This window comes from Leopardus geoffroyi, chromosome C2, assembly GCF_018350155.1.
Source record: "Leopardus geoffroyi isolate Oge1 chromosome C2, O.geoffroyi_Oge1_pat1.0, whole genome shotgun sequence".
Taxonomy (NCBI): domain Eukaryota; kingdom Metazoa; phylum Chordata; class Mammalia; order Carnivora; family Felidae; genus Leopardus; species Leopardus geoffroyi.
The window spans coordinates 127,992,338-128,005,795 of NC_059333.1; the positions used below are offsets into that span (position 1 = coordinate 127,992,338).

A 13,458-nucleotide genomic window follows, 5' to 3' on the forward strand; every position below is an offset into this window, starting at 1 on the left:
CTCTGCAGACCTCTCTCTGGCATTACCGCTAGGCTTTCTCAAGTCCCCGAAGATGATGAGAAAAAAAAAAATGCCTTTAGCTAGGCAGAACAGGTCATTTGTCTTGTGGCTCATTTTGTGTTTCTGCATAAATCCTGCATCAGCCTGTTCCTGCTCCCACTTGCCAGTGAGCAGTTTTTAATTATCAGGAAAATGGTATTTAGTGCAATGAATCACCAGACAGTGAACAAGGAATTCAAGTCAGCTGCAGAGTCAGGCACAGCCAAACATTTGGAGACGGGGCTCAGAAATTGTTCTCAGATTATGAGTGTTGGGGAAATATTATCAGTGGTAGTAATAATAATATCAGATGCAATATAGCTCATAATGTAAGGTATTTTATAATGCCCTGTACAGTGTTTCACATGATTATTACAAATATTATATAATTATAATATTTTATAGTTACCAATTATTTTCTCATTTTTAACATAGGTTACATACCTTTGACACAAAAGTAGTATGTACAGACCTAAACTTCTGATTCCTAGTGTCTTGAGAAAGAAAAAAAAAATCTTCAATTTTATGTTCTTCTAATTCACTAGTTTCTATTAAAGAACTAATTTGCAGATATGTTTGTTCTTGGACCTCAAAGCCCATTTATGCTGTAAGTGTGGGTTGCAGCCTGGACTGCCTCAAGCTTTAAAAGACCATAGTCCCAGAAGATTAGCCAAATCTTACCCACAAACCAATGCTTTAGGCACTTAAGTCTGAGAAGAAATGACTTAGCCACTATGCAGAGCCTTCTTACATGGTACAGAGCGGTCCTTGAAGCAGAAGAAAACTCTTGGCGATTATTAGATACCCTACATCAGTAGATCAGGCTGGGACAAAGTCTGGGGATGCTGGCAGATGTATGGGGTGTATCTAAAGAGTTAGATCTACTTGCAAGTGCCAAGGTCTCAGGGTCGAGCAGAAACAGGCTGGGAAAGGGCTAGTTCTAAATAGTGTGTGACATTTGAGGATTAACAGCTGAAGAAGACTGAGAGCTCCTCTTCAGCCCTCTCATGGATCCAGAAAGTACAAAATCAGTGCCGTGAACATCTGGGGGGTGGGAGAGCAAGACAGCCCGGGAGGCTTCAGGGGTTCTAGGAAGGGCCCAATACCCTCCAGCTGGCTGAGGATTCCTAGAATCCCACAGTATGGCTCTGGAGAGGTAGTGAGTTAGGTTGTTCTCAGTCACTGATATCCTGTGTCCCAGCAGGTTTGACGGAGCCATGGGAAGGAGGGAAGTGTGCTTCCTTGTTCCCCGTTCTGGATCCAAGGCAGACTTTCTCATCTTGGTGACTCACCTAAATTTGGTCCAGATACCTAAGCACAAGAGGGAAGCAGTTTAGGGATCTGCACATAAAATACAGTCCCCGGAAGGGACTTCATCCAATCCTCTCCCTCAGTACACTGATCACCCCTCATTTTTCTCAACCTTAACAGGACACCCAGACAGCACCATTCTAGCGACTATGGGAGCTATAGAAAAAGCAAAGCTCATGAGGTTCTTCAGATGATGCAGACATGAAATAACTGGGAAAACAGTGCTGGAGAGTCTAAAATCAGGAGACCACACCTGGAAATGAGCTATAAATGTTGCAGAAACCAGAGAAGGCAGAGGGCTATGGACATCAGTGTTCAAGGTCAGAATCCTAGAAGAACAGGTCACATGCTCATGCGCTGGAGAAGGAGAAGCCTGGAGTATCTAAGGCAAAGCTCAGAGAGAAGTGAGGAGAGTGTGACCAGCTTACGTGTGGTGGGAAGGGTGGACTAAGGTGGGAGAACACTGATGTACTAGCATGGGAGGGCCTTGACTTCCAAACAAAGGCATTAAGATTGATGCCATCAGACACACAGAGCTGACAACTGTTCCGTCAGCTACGAAGGGATGCACTGAGAGCAAAGCACCAAGAAATTCCTTTGGCTGGTAGGCTGCAGCGTTCACATGTACGTCATGGGGAAGGGGCCGGAGGCTGAGAAATAGCTCTAAGGTCATTGCAATAGTTATGGTGCCAAGATACAGAGTTTTCAACCAGAGTGCTGCAATGAGAACAACAGAAGAGGCAAGAGGAATCTCAAAGGAAGGATTGATAGCACTCAGTGAGCAATTAAAGATGGAGAATTAAAGAGGTACAAGAAGAATCCAAGTCAATGCCAAGACTTCTGGCATAAAGTGGTGCTACAAACCAGGTAATGGACTTTGGGAAAGAAACCCCAGTGTCAGGGAAGTTCGAGCATGTGCTTTTACACTCTGAATGCACAGATGAAATATGCAAGTGCCTAGAAGTCATAACTCAGAATGGAAACAGAGCTGGAAGTCTAAATCTGGAGTTGTGGATATAGGAGACACATGGGTGGTGGTTGAAGCTATTGAGTGATGGGCAGTTTCTTGGAGTAAACCTACCAGGAAAGCTTGACGGAAAGTAGAAACAGTCTGCTCCACCTGCTTCTGAGGGCCAAGACCAGGGCAATAGATAGTTGTTTTTTTCCAGGAAGGAGCAGAGGTCCTGGGTGCCCAGCCAGGGTTTGAGGAAGAATCCAAGAGGAGAGCCCTTAGGGAGGAAATGAGCCTCAGCGGAAAAGCAGTGGATCTGAAGAGAATCTTCCTCCTGTCTTCTATTTGGAAGTTTCACCACATTTTAAGGTTTGTTCTTAAAACCACAGTAATTGCCTAATATATCTCTAGGAGAAGAAAAGTAGACCACAGGTGACTTGCCCTTGAGGAAGGTACTTTAGGAAAAAGAGTTTCACACCTCCCTGCTTCTTGACATCAATGACCAGCATAGGCAGGTCTTTTCAGGCAAGGCCCACTGGTTCTGGGCCATTGAAGTCGTGCTGGAAACCCAAAGTCGACAGCCTCAGAGGTGCTTGTTAGATTTAATTGACATTTAATAAGCACCCATTGACAACTCAGCCACCTTTGCCCTGGGGGGCTTTTCCTCCTCTCTTCATAGGCCCTCATTTACTCATGACCAGATGCTAGTGTTCCTGTTACCTCCAGAAGAGGCAGCCGAAGTACCCAGCCTGTCTCCTCCTCCAGCGGGTCCACTTGACCTTCACCCTGGTATCCAAAGTGATTTCCAGCGGGTTGGATACTGGTTCTCTATAGTTCAGAAACACCTCTATTACCCAGAGTCAGGAAAGTCGGGTGTGGAATCTTGGAGCAAGGTATGTTTCTGGTCTAATCTAGTCCAGGCTCCCACCTAGAGCAGCAGTCTGCTCTACAACATCTTTTACTGATAGCTACCTAGCCTGTGCTTGAATGCTTCCAAGAACAGAGAGCTAACCTCCCCACAAAGCAGCCTGGCTCTGTGTTGGACAGCTCCGGTCTGGGCGAGGGTGTTCTACACGGAATCCACATCTGCCTACTTTGATCTTTCACTCGATGGTTCCATTTAACCTCATGAAGCACAACAACACCATCTCCTTTCCTTTGCCATAAAGGCATCATGCTTGATCCCTGCCCATGTTTCTCCAGCACTGAATGGGTATTTCCAAGTCCCTGAGGTAAGAGATCAGGACTTGGCACTTTAAACAGGCAGGCCGCTTTGCCAACAATGTTCTTCTTGAAATGGGGTCCTCAGAACCAAGAACATCACTGTAGATGTGTTCTTCCCAGCACAGAGGACCGCATGTCTGTGTGTCACCTCTTCTGATCCAGGGATCAGAGAGTCAGACAGACCTGAGTTTAAAGGCTTGTTTTGCAAATCACTAATTCCAGAATTCTGGACAGGTTACCTGTCCTCTCTGAGGCTATTTATTCACATGTAAAATCGACCTCATGGGACAGTTATGAGGATTAAATGAGTTAGTACAGGTAAAGTGTCTTGTAACACAGTAAGCACTCAGGCTGGACATTGTATTTTACTATTGTTTTGCATCCATAACAGTGCTTGGCTTTTTACTCCACTATATATCACTCATATTAAGTATGTGGTAAACTAAACACCTAGACATTTTTCACACAAACAAATAGCAAGTCAGGTCTCCACCATTTTGTGTTGCCTTATTTTTGTTTAAACCCAAACAATAGATTCTAGATTTATCCCTCTAACATTTCATCTTGCAGATTTCAAATTAGCATTCAAAGCTGTTGGATAGTTCTGAATTTTGATTGTTTTATATGGTGTTAGTTATGCTCTCCAACTGTTACCTACAAACTTGATAAGCATCCCTAGGCTTGCACCTGACTCATGAATTTAAAAAAAAAACAACAAAACGAACAAGAGATTGAATTGGACAAGGGCTAGAATAAAGCTGGTGCCTTCCTTCCTGGCTGACAGGAGTTACTAACCCATGTTCTTTGGGTACGAAGACAAAGTCTGTACTCACTTTACAATGCTTTCCTCTAGGAAAGCATCAAATATTTGTGCCAGAATAAAAACTCACTACATCTGCAATTCCTGTTGAAATTACTAAATGTATAAGCCTAGGAAATGATATGAGGTCCTCATGCTTCTTTCTTAATCATCCTCTGTGGTTCCTAGTGATCACTGAATTCAGTTGTAAATGCCCAGAACCCATTTGCTTTGGTCTCTACAAGCATTTGGCAGGGATCAAGCTCACACTCCTGTTCTGTAATCTCAGTGCTCTGTCCTCTTGCCCTAGGTGGAAATTTGAGCTTCTGCCAGTCTTTGGGCACGTAACCTATTTGTTTTCACTTTTCTCAAGGCTTAAGAATAGATCTGTGATTATATCCACAGTTACCTGTACAACGGAGGTGGTTGTGTTAGGGTTGCTTTCTGAAAGCCCTTGCCCCCTTACCGAGCTCTTTTCTTCCTCTCTCCCCACCCCTACACACCTCACCCAACTCAGAAATCTGTGAGGCATCAGCCACTATCAGGCATGTGGTTACATAAGCCTCATCAATACCCAGTAGCACTTCCCAAATATAGAATTGACTAGAACTTTTCTAATTCCCAAGCCTACCCTGGCCTACCTGGATCATCCTGTCCAGGCAATTTTTAGTCAGCCAGCAAGCACCTTCTGAGATCTGGCTCACAGTAATCATGAGAACACACCATCTGTCTGCCTCTTCTTGGACACGGGAAACCCACAGTCCCACCCACCCATCCTTGAACATGAACCTTCCAGGCTCTTTATCCAAGCATCCAGCACCACATCCAGCAGATTCTCTTCCCAACTTGACTTTCCCAAATCCAACCTCCCCTTTACATGCTTATTTGCTGTGCTCCAAGCTCAGAGGAGGGCATAAACCAGTGTCCTAGACAGTGTCCTAGACTGTATTCTCAAATTGAACAGCTCTGTCACGTCTAGATGAGCTAGAGAGGGTATCCATCTGTGAAGATTTTGGTTATTCCTCCTTCAGCCTTTCATCAGCTTGAAAGGAGGGTCTGGGAGGGCACAGACCACCGGCCTCTCTATGGCACCCTATTCCCTGCCCATGGGGAAGAGAGGTGGGGCTCTGATGAATACAGCTGGGGAGCTGCTGCGGGTTTTCTGTCACTTCTTGGGCAGAAGTCCTCAGAGCTGCAGTTGCTGGCCATATCCCACAGTACCGTGCATGCATGTGGATGGTTCAGGTATAGTTATGTGCATACATTCTGCTCAGACATAACTGATCTTTCTGTCTCCTGCAGTGGGACCCAGAAGGGGGTCCACCAACCAGGACACCTGGGATTAGTTCTCACCCCATTCCCCCCTGCTCCTGACCACCAGGTACCCTGAGCCTCTGCAATATGGTAAGAGCATGGGCTCTGTAGCCAGACTTACTGCCACGTAGGAGCCGTGTGACCTGAGGAAGTCGCTTAATCTTCCTAGATTAATGCCTGCTTCCTAAGCGATTGTCAAGGTTAGATGAGTTGAAATGAGCTACCAGAATGAAGTTCCCAATTCATGGTACAGAGTAGGCTTTCCATAACTAAATACTCCTCCCCCTTCCCTGTCTAGAGCCAGGCACAGCCTCCATCAGAGCTGGAGTGTTCTCTTCTGTTCTAAGAGTGCTGAGCCTTCCCCTAGCTCTACAGTCCTTCAGCTGTGATTCTCCAACAGTAGTAGCTTAGGTCAGAGTGATGGATGTGCAGGGAAGGAAAAGCACTAATGCAGTTCAATGCATGAGACTATGGGTTTAGGGAACCAGGCTGCAAAGAAGAGCCAGGTTTCAGGGACTAGATAAAAAGAATGGTACGAATAGGGAAAAGGACTTATAAAAGGTGAGCTGAATTAAAAAGAAGACAGACTTCTAAAGCAGCCAAGGGAGTGAACTCTGGTCTACCCTGCGTCCCAGGGACAGCAACTGTGCTGCTTGTTAGCACCGTGTGCTTAGCTGTCCCCGCTGGCTGCAGCAGGGCCACTATTACTGCAGACTGCATAGTGGTTTCTCTGTGGAGCTGGGAACTAGGGAAGCCTCCTTCTGTTGGCCTTAGAGGTGAAGAGTTCCCCAGAAGTATCTGAGTATCGTGGAAGTGTACTTGCATGCTGTGGCTGGCAGAGCCCACCCCTCCAGAGCAGGATGGCCAGAACTCAAGTGGAAGTGGCCCGGAGGGCCCCAAGCTGCACCTGCACTCGATGCTTGGGGACCCTCTGTACCCTGACTGAAGAGTGACGAGGCTTAGCTTGCCTGGCTTTAAAGAGGAGATGTCTGTCTTAGGGCACCCCATTCTCACCCTAGGGCATCTCTAGTCTCCAAAATGGCATTCCTCCTTTTGAACCCAGTTTTGCACCCTCTGCATTCAGGCTGATATGGCCATCTCCAAAAGTTTCCTCAAAAGAGGTTATAGGATGCTAAGTCTGAAATGGGCTTCACAGTGGCCCTTTTTAAAAACATTTTAAAAATGTTTTATTTATTTTTGAGGAGAGAGAGAGAGAGGGAGGGAGGGAGGGAATGAGTGGGAGAGGGGCAGAGAGAGAAGGAGACACAGAATCTGAAGCAGGCTCCAGGTTCTGAGCTGTCAACACAAAGCCCGACATAGGGCTTGAACTTGTGAACTGCAAGATCATGACCTGAGCTGAAGTCGGACACTTAACTGAATGAGCCACCTAGGTACCTCCACAGTGGCTTTTAATATGGCAGGGAGTTAGTCCAGAGCAGGGGCCTGGTGGGGGCAATGTCAGAATCCTGAGGCAGGGCAGGGAAGCAGGGGGATAGAGAAAGCCTTTCTGGTAATTCTGATGCACTGTGGAGGGGGCACCTTCACTTGAGAATCAGAGATAAATCAAAGTCTTTGTTTTTCAGCTGGGGAAGCAAAGGCCCTGCCCGGAAGGGCAAATGCACAGGTTAAAATGGGTAAACACATCTGTAGATTTTGCAGTGAGGCACAGAGTCAGGACACTGGGAAAAAAAGAGAACACAGTAAGGTTTCCTCTCTGAAACCAGTTACAACTGGTTAAAATGGAGGCCCACAGTGGCCTGGACAGGGAAAAGAAGGGGAGTGTATGGGATTCTGAGTGTTGCAGAAACTTTGCCTGTAGCCTTAGAAAAGGCCACTCTCCAGTCCCCCACCCTCATTTATGCTGCTGATTGGAGGCTGCCCGGGACCACTGTGGTCTAGTCTCAGTGTCTCTGAGCTCACTCTGAGCCCTCTCCTCGCTCCCAGCAATGACTGCCTGGGAATAGCAGCCGGCCTCCAGGAGTCTGGTCCTCTACAAACTCTTGGCAGTTTCTTGGTCTTGGGTTGAAAGTCCCCAGAGAACAAAGCCATATCTACAGAGTGGCCTTTGTACAGTGCCAGCCAGCACTGGCCATGCTAGAACACAAACTCCTCTGAGGTGGAGCTGCTGGGTGAAGGTCCTGGCCTCACTTTCCTGACTCGATTTTAGAGAAGGGAGGAGTTTGGTCCATGAGAAATTTTGCCTTTGAGCCCATTTTCGCTCTCAGGACTGCCCATTGAAGGCACGCTGAGTGTGTGTGTGTGTGTGTGTGTGTGTGTGTGTGTGTGTGTGTGTGTACAAGATCTATTTTCTATGCTTGCTGCTGAGTGAACAGGAAGAAAAGGGCTGACATTGCACAGGGGGATTTAGGTGAGTTGAGATTTACAGAAGAAGCCTGAGACAGAGCACAGTGCAAAGTGCTGGGACAGATTTCTGAGGGTAACTGTGGAATTCAAAAGGAGTTATTTAGAAAGACAACATGTCCCAAGGATCTAAGCTTTCTGGAAGTAGGGAGGTGGCCTAAGTGACCTTTTTTTCAGATCCTGCAATGTTGTAATTACACAGATAAAAGAATAGTTTTGACGTAGGACTTTACACTGTACATTGGTAAGGAGAAATTTTAGTTATAAAAATACATATAGGTTTTTAAAAAAGAGATGGGTAGGATAATGAGTGAGAAAAACTTTTAAAGGCACTGCTTAAAGGAAAACACTTGGGAGATATCCCAACACTCTGGCCTCTTGGGCTCTGCTATCTTTTTAATTCCCTATATTCATGTTCTCTGGCTTATCTGTGAATTTGGTTAACACATTCCCCAGCCGCTCAATTGGATAAGATAAGGCAGAAGATGTTAATAGAGAACCCTCCATCTTTTCCCACTGAGTCTGATTTCAGGATTCATTGACTTGCTAAACCCAATCTTTTCCCCGAATTCTGTGTCCTATACGGGCTTATCAACATGGAAGATAATCTACCTGCCAAGCATCCAATGAGTGCCCACAACAGGCAGAGAGCAGATGGGGCAGGCAGCCTGTGGCCCTGGGGACCTGCAGAGAAAGGACGCTGCTGGGGCACCGGGGGCTGGAAGGGGACTTGTCATTGGGACTGGCCAGTCTGGCTGTAAGGAGCACTCCTCCAAGCACTCACCTGCTCTACCAGGCAGTGGGTGTGTGCTTTCTACTCACCTCGGCCGGTGCTGTAATGCTGCAGCTTATCGCTGTACACGGCCTCTTTGCTGTAAGCCCGTTTCCTGTAGATGCAAGGAAGAGGAACTCTTTTAGCTGGAGTGCACCCCTGCTGCTCGGCTCTAGGGGTCTCCCCCAGCTCCCCTGTCCCGACGGGGGGCTCACTAGGGCATCTTCTGGGACTGGGAACTGGGCAGCTCTCACTTTAACATTTAGCTCCTGTCCTGCTTCCTGGAAGCCGGGTCTGCTTCTGGGTCCCCGTCAGAGCCTGGGGCAGAGGTTCTCAGGATACCCATCAACATGCTGGCTGTACCATGGAACTGCTCAGGAGAAGCCAACTACAGTGCTTTCCAGAGCAGAATCTGGGCTAACCCCCAAAGGCAGTAGCAACAGTATTAAAAATGCACAAGGCCTCAGGGCCTGCCCTTCTGCAGAACTTGGAGTTCCTGTTTTCCTCCTTGGCTCTCCTCCTGACTGCCTGCCTTGTGCCCTCTGCCGAGGGCCTTGGCTCTCTAACCAGACGATGGGTTGCATACAGGGTGTGATGCTCCAGTGGGTCAAATGCAATTTGGTAAATGTCGCTCCAACAGTGAGGGGGAATAAAATGAGGTTTGAAGATGGATGCTGTTTACCCATAGCCTTGCCCAGCTCTTATGGAGGATTTTATCCCAGGCACAGAGAAAACAAATAATCTGGACAATTCTAGGCTGCCTGTGGATTGAGATGGAATGATGACCATGAGCTTGACAGCAAGGCTGTGTATGGTCAGGCCCCGTCCAGTCTACATGGCCTGGGAGGGGCCTGCATGTGGAGAGGGGCTTTCCGAGTCTGAGGTGAGCTAGTGGGAGCAGATGGAAGTAGAGGACCTACCTGCTACAGACGATGGAGATGGCCACCAATGACACCACGAACACGACCCCGGCTGCTGCCGAGCCAGCAATCAGTGGCAGCTGCTCCCTCAGCTCAGACTTGTAGTCATCTAGGTGAAAAAGAGGCATTAGAGTTCTTCCTGTGTGCTCATTGCATACAGCTGGGACTCAATGCATGACACTAAAGACATTATAAATATGTGTGTGTGTGTGTGTGTGTGTGTGTGTGTGTGTGTGTGTCTGTGTCTATATGTATGTATATGTAGAGTACAGCTTCCATGCTTCAGAGCTAGAAGACCAACTAAAACAAAGAATGATCTTCAAGTCACAAATAAACAAGAACAACTAGAAGCAAATGACAGTAACAATAAAATCAAAACAGCAGGGATAGAAGCTCAGAATTAAATGCTGATGACATGCGTCCCCACAGCAGAGGTGACTCCAATCTACATCCCCTCATTTGGAAGGTATCTCAAAGGACGGTCAGTCATGCTAGGATACGTCTAAGGGGAAGAAGAAAAACCACTGCTGAAGGACTTTTGAAAACACACAGGTGTTGAAACACAGCACAGCGTATAGATTCTTTGAGCAGATATTTAAAGAATATCAGCAGCTGGGCAGCAGGTGCTACACCAGGAGCTGTGGAGGATGAAGGAATGCCGGAGAAATGGCCCGGCACTCCAAAGTTCCCACTCAAGAAGAATACGATCAAGGCCTCTGCCAAGGTTAGAACCGTGCTGTATTACGCGGGCAAAAAGGAAGCCCCTGAGTCACAGAGGTGAACAGAGCTCCCCGAAACCCTGGCTTTACCATGGGTGAGATCTGTGATCCTGGACAAAGTCTTTAGTCTCTCTGACCCTCAGACTCCTTTCTACTAAAAAAGATAATAATACAACAATCAAATTATGAGAGGCACAGTTTGCAATGTCTGCACTATCACGGGTGTCCCAAATCCTAATACTCTTTTCCTTAATCCACAGAAACCACTTGGCCTAGCTGGCTATTATTATTATTATTATTATTATTATTATTATTATCATGCTTATTCCTTCACTTGGCATTAAGGACTGAGGCATACAGAGATCAAGCTTTATGTGTTCTATTACAATTAAGGTTGCCAGATACAGTAAATATCTGTATCTGCCAGATACAGTAAAACAGGCCGACCAATACTGCCAGATACAGTAAATACAGGCCGACCAAAAATACAATACTGCCAGATACAGTAAAACAGGCCGACCAGTTAAAAGTGAATTTCAGGTACACAATGAATAATGTTTTAGTGTAAGTATACCCCAAATGTTGAATGGGAGATACTTACTTAGAATAAAATATTGTCAGTTCTTTATCTGAAATTCAAATTTATCTGGCCATCCTGTATTTCACTTGGCAACCTCAATGACAATAGCTCTTGAAGTGAAATTCACCATGTCCTGCATCAGAATCACCTGAGCCCAATAATAAACCATGACTTTTTCTGGGGCCCTCCTCAGGTCTACTGAATCAGAACCTTTGAGTGAAGAGCAGAATATCTCCATATTTACCAAATGTTCCAGGCGATTCTCATGCTGCCCAAAGTTTAGGAACCACCGTTCAACTCTGTGGGTGGAGAAAGAGACTTCCAAAGATAAGGATGTTATTCTCAAAGCCACTCCATAGACATCAATTTTAAAGACTGAAGGTATAGTGTCTCAACTGACAGCTTTCTGTAACATGTGTGTTTAAAAAAAAAAATGGGGTGTGTGTGCCTGGGTGGCTCAGTCAGTTGAGTGCCCGACTTTCGGTTTCAGCTCCGGTCTTGATCTCACAGGTCGGGAGTTTGAGACCCACACTGGGCTCTGCACTGACAGTGCGGAGCCTGCTTGGGGTTCTCTTTCTCTTCCTCTTTCTCTGCCTGCCTCTCTCTCTCTCTCTCTCTCTCTCTCTCTCTCTCAAAATAAGTGATTAAACTTTAAAAATAATTTTTTTTTGGCAAAAGAACAAAATTCAAGGAACCACAATGAAGAGTCCATAAAAACATCTTTATAACTTAAAAACTTCATAAAGCAATGTGACCTTCAGTCTTTAAAATTGATTTCTAGAGAGTGAGAGGCTTCAAGAACCAACATCCTTATCTTTAGAAGTGCCTTCCTCTGCTCACAGAGTTGAATGATGATTCTCAAACACCGGGGAGCATAAGAATCACCTGGACTGTTTGATAAACATGCAGATATCATGCTGTATGAATGGGTTAAAAAAAAAAAAGCATATAAGCCAAAGGTTAGCATACTAGAGCTAATAGCAGCCCATAGTAGCTCTGCTGTCATGTGGAGGTCAATGCTGCCCAAAGTGTGGTCTTTGACCCTGGGCGGAATCCTATAGGTCCTCCGGCTCCAATGACCTATCACCGATCAACATTCAACTCACCTTTATGCTGAAGACGGGGCCCGAAGCCTCAGTGAACATAATTACTACCGATGTGCAAACCTCAGTCATTAAGATAAATACTCCTGAATTTGGCCACTTACCAAAACTCTCTTACATCTAGCCCCTCTTGGGTTTATAAAACTTAACTGCCAAATGTAAAAGGAATAGTCTTCTTGGGAGAAATTTGTTACTTCTTGATTTGTCTAGTAGAATTGCCAAGAGACCAGTGCTCAGAGCATTCTGAGTTTTGGGTTTTTAATCCTGTGTACTTCCTGGTGCCACAGTGCCCATAAATCTAGACGGTAAGTAAGGTGCAAAGAGGGGACAGAATCCTTAAGGAACAGGAGACAGCCTGCATTCTTTTCATACCGGCAGCATTATTAACCTGAATAAATTGGCTCAGTTTCTACCCCATCTCACTATCCTCAAAATATGAGCGAAGATTCACCTGAAAAGAACTCAAAACGAGTTGCAAACTCCAATCCTACAGGAGCCAGAAAACTCACATTAAAGCATCTGGGTACAAATCACTGGGAAGGGGCAGACGCCCCATGGGGGCAGCCGCCTCTCAGCTCGGGGGTACAGCCTTCCCCCTACAACGCCCATCAGCTCTGGCTTCTTTTCAGCTTTTCACAAGAAAATGCACATTATGGTTTTCATATGAAATCATCTGATTTTAAATGTTTCTGGTGAAATGTTAAATTGTTAAACATCATAATGTGAGTCAATATAAAACCTCAGGTCCTATCACGCGCCTAGTCAGAGAGTGCTGGCCTAAAATAAAATGTTATGTAAAGGCAGACTGTTTTGTGTGTAATGTAATTAATAAGTGAAAAATTAAAGGCTCTCAGTTGAGGGGGTTGAGAAGAGACTGATATCTGGAAAACTATCAGGGAACAGCTCACAAATGAATAAATAAAATGGACAGACAGTGAATAGAAAAACGAAAGCATATACCACAGTAAATGGCTGGCTAAGGGAAAGAGTGGGTGAACACAGGCAGATATCCCATGCCGCCTCCTCAGGCTACAGGGAAATCAGATTTTCATAACCATTTAAAAGCGTGGTCTCAGAGGACCAGGAGAGACTGTCATTAATGGGGAACTAACAAAGCCCAAAGGTGGAAGTATTTTGGGTGACAGGCTTTCTGGCCTTGGGGGTGGTTTAGAAGATAGTGTCTGTCTATTATCACTGGAGATACATGGCTAGAGTCACATGTGAAGCTGTTTCAAACAAGCTGAGATACTGGTTGCATGGGACTGCTATACCCCCAAATTTGCCCCTCTGTGTCCTTCCTGGAGACCTTATCTCGTGAAATTAGGTTGTGAGCTCAGCTCCCAGTCCCCCAGAACAGAGGGGTG

General features: G+C 45.9%; 1 protein-coding gene across 2 annotated transcripts in view; it reads right to left on the bottom strand.

The window, feature by feature from the left end:
- The window catches only part of EPHB1 (EPH receptor B1), a 432,420-nt gene that overhangs the window by 76,056 nt on the left and 342,906 nt on the right, over positions 1 to 13,458 (bottom strand). For both annotated transcript variants that reach the window (XM_045503564.1, XM_045503565.1), the window contains exons 8-9: positions 9,693 to 9,801; positions 8,823 to 8,887 (exon numbers count right to left, since the gene is read on the bottom strand). In XM_045503564.1, the coding sequence (XP_045359520.1) occupies positions 8,823 to 8,887; positions 9,693 to 9,801 (174 nt within the window). The remainder of the gene's footprint in view (positions 1 to 8,822; positions 8,888 to 9,692; positions 9,802 to 13,458) is intronic.